Source organism: Brachionichthys hirsutus, unplaced genomic scaffold (assembly GCF_040956055.1).
Source record: "Brachionichthys hirsutus isolate HB-005 unplaced genomic scaffold, CSIRO-AGI_Bhir_v1 contig_566, whole genome shotgun sequence".
NCBI lineage: Eukaryota > Metazoa > Chordata > Actinopteri > Lophiiformes > Brachionichthyidae > Brachionichthys > Brachionichthys hirsutus.
In genome coordinates this window covers 85121-92613 of record NW_027180546.1, presented here as the reverse complement: position 1 = coordinate 92613, position 7493 = coordinate 85121, and the positions used below count along the sequence as shown (strand labels likewise).

The 7493-nt window shown below is 42.5% G+C and overlaps 1 protein-coding gene across 1 annotated transcript; it reads right to left on the bottom strand.

Moving 5' to 3' along the window:
* Positions 1-3117: 3117 nt before the first annotated feature.
* LOC137915901 (homeobox protein SIX6) lies at positions 3118-4808 on the bottom strand. The gene is made up of 2 exons (XM_068759022.1): positions 4237-4808; positions 3118-3283 (listed from the first exon to the last, which is right to left on the bottom strand). Exons 1-2 carry the CDS (start codon positions 4806-4808, stop codon positions 3118-3120), a joined length of 738 nt encoding a protein of 245 aa, XP_068615123.1.
* Between the last annotated feature and the right edge of the window lie 2685 nt (positions 4809-7493).

The following is a 7493-nucleotide window of genomic DNA, read 5'->3' as shown; positions in this document are numbered from 1 at the left end:
GTGATGATGACACTGAGGAGTGGATTTGAAATCCGAAGCGAGGACAGGAGAAGCATTCAGTGTTTTCACTAAACAGATGCTGCGTTTAAAAACACTTCGTTTTATATAGATTTAAAAATGAGATTGAAGACGCGGTGAATGGCCGATTTATGGCGTAACAAGGTTTTTTTGAAAAGGTGTGTGTGAAAAATGGTTTCTTCATTTTAACAGAACATCCAAGTTCATGTTTTGTGTTGAACCCGCGGTCAAAGTCAAATATACTCTGTAATCGATTGTTATTTTTTGCGTTTATCTAATATTTTATTAATTCCAGTGTACTCAGTGATGATGCATTTATTTAGATTGACGCCTATTGACATTCTGCTGTTCAAACAATTAACACTTTTTCCCCCGGCGTGGTATAATCACAGTTACAGTAACTCAAGTAAAAAATACTCACTCGTGTATTAGGGCAGTGTGGATGCTGCATGCTGAGATAAGGCTCACTTTAACTTATTTTTACGTGAACTTATTCCAACCAAATATAAGATCAAGGAAGGAATGTTGAGGCCATGGTCCACGGTTCTGTGGCTTGATGTGCAAAGTAGCAGAAAACGAGAATGTTCCCGTAGAAATGTAGAGCTTGAGTAAATGTGTCCTTATATTTCAACACTCAAAGTGCATGAAAGAGGTATTATGTTCACTGACGATCTTTGTGACCATTAAAACAAGAATAAATAAGCCTTTGCAATCGAATTGGAATTCGATCTGTTTTCGATGAGAAGCTTCAAATTAGTCGGTCGCCATGCACTTTATTTCACAAATTAAAGCAGGATGATAAAGAAGCAGATTAATTCTGACAAATTGTTGCAGTCTGACGTCATCCTCAAGGCTTTCTGCAGCATCTCTTATGATCTCTGTTTCAGGTGACCCAAATAAGCATATTTATTTAGTTTGCATGTTAATGTGTAGTTTCATTATATAACGAGGCAACTCAAATTCTGCGAAATGAAATGTTGTAATGAGTATATATTATTATACGACTATTAATTAGTTTCACATGATGACAATAATGGTGTACACAGTGCAGACATTCTAACGCTTCAGCCTCAGCTCGCTGGAAACAGTTTAAGCAAGAAGGGGAGAGATGCAGCCAAAATTCCAGCCCTTCAGCACATCACAACCAAAACCACACTTTTCTTACAGCCATGACCTCATCGAGAAAGACGCTGAAAAACAAATCACGGGCAGCAGTCAACTTTGAGAGAGAGAGAGAGAGAGAGAGAGAGAGAGGTTGTGATCTCCGCGCTCCAGACCCTCACCGGGGTCTTTTCTTTGGACAGGGGCCCGCGGACAAAACAGCAGCGGGGCTCCCTTTGTCCGAGCAGGGACCCCAGACCCATCATTAGCAGTGATTACCGCGGACCAGTTTGACAGCCTTTTGACTGCGAGAAATACTTTTTCCGCCTCCCCCCCCCCCACCGGTCGTTCTTATATCTTCAATAGAAACCAACAATATTCAGCCATTTTCTCTGCGTTGTTTGAAAGAGGAGCAGCAAAAAGAGAGAAACCCCACAACCCTGTTTTCACTTGTTTCCGCTCCTTCTGTCTCCACACAGATTTAGCTTCTGTTCAGGCTGAAAGGCTTGAATGTGTGTCAGAAGTTACTCTCGACTCATTCATTGCCAATTGGACAAAACCAGGTGTCTGTCCGATCGGTTGGAAAAGCTCAACTGGGACTGATTCATTGCGCTTTGCTCATTTTGGGCTGATCTATTTTCTCACCACATTAACTCTTCGCTGTATAGAGAATTTGTTTGTTTTCACATGACGATAAAATAACGTTTGACATTACTATAGGCCGTTTAAATATTTGTTTTACTGAAATTGTTTTCAAAAAGTTCCAGTTGCAGACATAATACAAAAAAAAATGTTTCCCACCGAAAAAAGATTTACAAAACTAACGGGAAAATATTTTATATACTCGAATATATTTAAGAGTTAATTGTGATCACACAAAAAGTTAGTAAATTTAAACTTAGAATCAGCCAGTTTTCTGAAACATTAAGCATTTGTTAATTTAGGATGATTAATGTCCAATAAATTATATAATACATGTCCGAAATGCAGGTTACAGTTTTTTGTCAGCTTCATAAAAATAGTAAAATCCTCAGAATATTTACGAGAAAATTAACACTTTCCAGATTTAAGAAGCCTTGCCTCTATCCTCCTCCACAGGCAGAAAAAAAAGCCTATTTCCGCAATCTGTTGCGTTTTCATCCCGATGATCTCCCTCGCAGATCATCCGGGTTAGTGCGTCGGCCCTTCTATGACCTCTCGCTGTCAACCCGCATTACAGAACGAAAAGCGCGTTGGCCAATTAGGCCTCTCTGTACAGCAGCGAGGCGTGAACGTCACCCAAACTTTGGTTTTCTTGCAAAGAATAATAATAAAGGATTTATATAAAACAAAAATATTAAAAAAAAAACAATATTCTACAAATCAGTCATCATAAAAATAAACTAAAACTACAGATTCTCTGTTGAAGAATTGTTTTATTAAGTTATCTTTCCTTTTTTTTTGTCTTTACTGAAACACATTTTCACTAAAGCACATGCTCAACAGGTTCACCTGTGTACAAGGTAAGTATTAAAAACACCAAGCAAATGAACATGAAATCCAAAGAGACAGAGCAGATCTTTTTTAAATAGGCAAATAAACATTATTTATAAAACTTCCAAAGGAAAATATCACAGTTTTTTTCCCCCCGACTTGAAATACCCACAGAGAACAGCAGGTTCGCGCCTCCATTCCATTTTAATGGTTCTTCTTCTTTTTCTTTTTTTTTTTAGCTTTTCATCTCGTTGGTTTATTAGTCCATCAGATATCTTTCGTCCGTATTAAGTTCTGTTATCCACGTGGGTACAACGCAAAAACAAACAAAGCAAAACGTAGACCTAAAAAGAAAAAGACGCGCCGTCCGCCGCAGATCTCTGATCCTCATCATGTTTTGGCACCCGTCAAATATCAGTCTGTGTTTTTATGACTCAACGCAGGCACTATGACTTGTTTTATTCGATTGTCTTTCAGCCCCCCCCCCCCCCCCCCCCTCTGAATTCATCACCGTCGATCTGCCCGTCAGATGTCACATTCACTATCGCTGGAGGTGATGGAGATGGCCGAGGCGGCTGCTTTACTGGACAGACTGGCTTCCGGACTGGACGAGTTCCCCAGGCGGTTCACGGTTCCGTCCTCGTCCGCGAGGGAACGAACCGAGCCGCCGGACAGAACCTGCTGCTGGAGCCTGGGAAGAGTTGGGGGGGCAGAATTACGCGTGTGTCTGGATGGGGAGTTTCTTTACAGTAAAATCAAAAATAATACATTTTCTGAAAGCACGTCGAAAAGAAAGAATGCATTCTAATTTCTCAAAGGTAGCTTTAAAATCAGGATATGAAATTAATTTAGGCTAAAATTATTATTTTTTTTGCGGCGTATACATTGTTCTAAATATTCTTTCTAAAAACAAAGAGTATGTTAAGATAAATACTGATGCATACATATATAGGAAATGGATACCAGAGGAACATGCGCTATCTATTATAAACAGAATCATTTCAGAAGGAGCTCTCTAATTAGTTTAGACACTAAAAAAAATCACTGCAGATAAATGTCTGTTTTTATTTGCTCTAATCTAATCTGTAAGACGCTTCCTGGGAGACGGTGTTTGTGAATTTAAAATGACACCACAGAATTTATTATTCTGTGCTCATATTTCCTGATTTATTTTAGCCGCTTTGACCCATGAGCATTAAAATATTTTCACTATTGTTAATACTCACGTCGTACTGTTTTTCAGCTTCGTCGCTAAAATTAAATCATGAACAAATATATATAGCTTTGTTTTCACCACGACCCCCCCCCCCCCCCCCAAATAAAATCAAAATGAACAAAGGAAATTATAGAAAATGCTTTTCATAGCAATTTCTGCATTTCCGACATAAATGTAGAATATTTAGTAAACACAATTTGCACATTTAATTGGTCCAACATGAAAAATTCCCCTGATTAGAGAATAATGAGCAGTTTTATTTCCAGATAAATGATGACAGTTTACGGCCTGGTGTTTTTTATTTATTTATAATAAACAAAGGGTAATTAATAGCATAACCTATAGTTTCTTCTTTTCTACCATGTCAGCATTATTTCCATTCGAGCTGTCATAATTCGAGCTGTCATAATTCGAGCCGTCACGCTCACCTGTTCTTCGCCGCCGCTGCTCTGTCTCTTTGTCTCCGGTTCTTGAACCAGTTTCCTACTTGTGTGGGTGTGAGTCCTGTCGCCTGCGCAAGTTCCCTCTTTTTACTGGGATTCGGATAAGGATCTTGCAAGTACCATTCTCTGAGCAAGTGTCGGGTTCTCTCCTTGAAGCAGTGGGTTTTCTGCTCTCCATCCCAAATGGTCCTGGGGAGGGGGAACTTCTTGCGCACCCTGTATTTGTCCACCGGCCCCAGCGGGCGTCCCCGCAGCTTCTCGGCCTCCTGGTAGTGCGCTTCGAGCCACAGCGCCTGCAGCTTCGTGTGCGACTCTTTGGTGAACTTGTGGTTCTCCAAGATGTGGTAAAGTTCTCGGAAATTGCCCGTGTGGAAGGCGACCACGGCGCGGGCCCGCAGCACCGACTCGTTCTTATTGAGCACCTCGCAGGCCGCTGGCGCGACGGGCAGCGACCAGAGGAAGCGGCCGAGGCGCTCCACGTCCCCGCTCTCCTCCAGAGTCTCGCAGACCCCGGCGACCTGCTGGGGGCTGAAATTCAAGATGGGCAGCTGAAACATGGAGGCTTCTCCTGCGTTTCCTCTCTCCCCCTCCTTTCTCCTCGCTCCCTCTCTCTCTCTCTCCTCCGCGCCGAGTCCTCAGTTGCTTCTTTCCGTGCGCAAGGAAAGTCCAAGACACCCCAACAAAAAAAAAAAAAAAACACACACACAAAAAAAACCAAGGCAATCCCAGAGCTGCCGAACCAATCCGTCTGTCTAGCCGTAAAAAAATAAATAAAAAAACGCAAACGCCAAATGCCGCCGCGGTGGAACGATGCTGACGGAGCCGCCTAACGCATCCTCCAGCTCGGCGTCCGTGCGGGGAGGCAAAGGGCTGAAGGTGCGCGGGAATTAAAGCCGCGGCCACGATATCCTTTTCAAGGTAGGCGAGGATTGAAAGTCGAAAGAATTAAAGCCGGAGCAGAGATCTATTTTTTAAGGGGGGGGGGGGGGGGAGAAAAAGACAGTCAAGCCCCCCTCCGATGATTTCCTATTGGACTTGGCAGATTGGCTGCCCGGTTGCCATGGATGCACGTCAATCAATGTCAAGTTCGACCAATCAGGCGGAAAGAAGAGCTCAGCGCCTCCCTTTAAAAAAAAAAAACAACATAAACATTTTAGACCTTTTTTGCTTCGTATCCTCAAATATTTGTGCTGCCCCAGCGTGCTTCCCGAACACCCGCTGCCTTTGTGCGACGAGCGGCGTAAAGAAAAACGCTCTTCAGTGCCAAAGTAGGCCAAAACGCGCTCGCTCGGCTCAGTGTCCCCTCAGAGCTCCGGGAACTGGGCATGACAGAGCAAAGACCACGTCCGACCTGCTTACGCATCGATGTGAAATCAATAAAAGAATATTTTCGACAACATCTGATTTAAAATAGAGAAACAGATTGCGTCATTTAGTCTGTGCCGAACTAAATTTCGGTTTTAATGTCCTCACTTTTTTTTTTTTTTTTTACTCACCAGGCCTGCATTTCGGAGCCGGGGGGTAAAATACAAAGTGAACGCTCATTTTAAAATAATATTATTATACTTCGTTACGTGCAATACTCGTATATCACAGCCCTGGAGTCGTATAAACGTATATTCAAACGCTGAATAGACCAAAATCGGTCAATGTGGTTTCAACAGGACCGTGAATGTTTCAGTCTCGCAACCTTGAACAGAGTTAGTCGAGGCTTCCTGCATCTTTCAGCCGCGCAAAAGTAATAATTCATGACAAATTAAGTTATGATCATGCCTGCTCTTTTTTATGTATAGAGCATGAATAAAGGCTTTTTTTGGAAAACAAAGCCTATAATTGATTGCTGTTATCCTGCATGGCGGTGGATTCTTTGCCTGCGCACACAGACTTTGATGATGGCTGCAAAACAAGAGAGAAACGTTATATTTACGCACAAAGAATTATTGTCAAGGCCCTGCCGGGCAACGTGTCTTTAGGATCAGACACACTCCGTTTTGTGCTCAGGCTGATTTAGTAAATAAGAGGGCGGATAGATGGCGCAGATGGTTTGAAGTGTCGGGTCAGATTATTTCATGGCTGGATACAGTAGTAAAGTTCATTCTGACGGAAAAGCCTGATATTATTTTCACAGACACCCACTCCCCCCCCCCCCCGTCACCCCAACCTCTCTCTCTCTCTCTCTCTCTCTCTCTCTCTCTCTTTCTGTGTGTGTGTGTGTGTCGCAGACGCGCACGCACGCACGCACGCACTCGAGCCGAATGCCCCTTCGGGCTCTTCCTGCATGCATTATGTTATGAAATGCCTTCTGCGCAGGAAGCTGTTCTTTCTCTTGCTGTGCTTTGCTGGACGCAGCTCACACTTTACAGACACAATAAGTTCAATCAAGAAATACGCGCGCCGTCATAACGAGGGCAGCTCTTTTGTTTGGTCCTTTCAACAAACAAAACGGTCGCATCAACTTAATAAAATCGCCATTTACGCACGCACATATTATTGTATTGTATTGGCGAATAAAAGAATTTCATCTGCATCACACGCGGCAGCGGAAGTAAATTGCGGGGGGCGACCGACAAGGTGCAAGTCTGAAATATTTATCTTCCTGTAAATATTTAATCATTGCGGGATGCCTGCTAAATCTAAATTTACAAGGGCTGCAAAAAAAAATTATATATAGGAAACACGCATCAATAAAATATAGTCGTGATTCTGATGCCTTTAAACGGAGGGCTAGAGATCAGAATTGTAGACTGTTATTTGTAAGTAACATGTATGGGTTATTGGCACTGTGAAAAGATTTATAGTGTGTGTGTATGGGGGGGGGGAGAGAGACTGTACGATACATTTTATTCTCATTGGGAATTAGAGCTTTAGCTGCGCTTATAAACAGTTTGCAATGTTCTGCATTATCCAACGGCCCACTTTTCTGAATTATTATTCAAATGATTGCATGCCAGCTGTTCACCTTCTCCATTATATATTTAATGTCCATATCGTTGGACTTCCCACATGACATTCTATTTCTAATATGTCAGGGCCTATAACAGCGCATCTCGATGACTTCAGGCCTGCTGCTCTGTCAGGAGAGCGGAGGCCTCCTGACACCAACATCTCTGCAGCAACACAGAGAGTCTCATTCAAACCCGTCTTCTTTTTTTCTTTTTCTCTTTGTTACATTATATCCCTGCAGGCAGTCCTCTCTCAGACAAAACCGTTTTGATGACTCTGTATATTATAGGTCTCAATAT

What these genes read in the sequence shown, in the direction of transcription:
- LOC137915901 (XM_068759022.1), bottom strand. Translation starts at nt 4,808, where the DNA reads ATGTTTCAGCTGCCCATCTTGAATTTCAGCCCCCAGCAGGTCGCCGGG. An exon ending in GCAGCGGCGGCGAAGAACAG is followed by an intron (nt 3,284 to 4,236) that starts GTGAGCGTGACG and finishes AACTCTTCCCAG; the next exon opens with GCTCCAGCAGCAGGTTCTGT.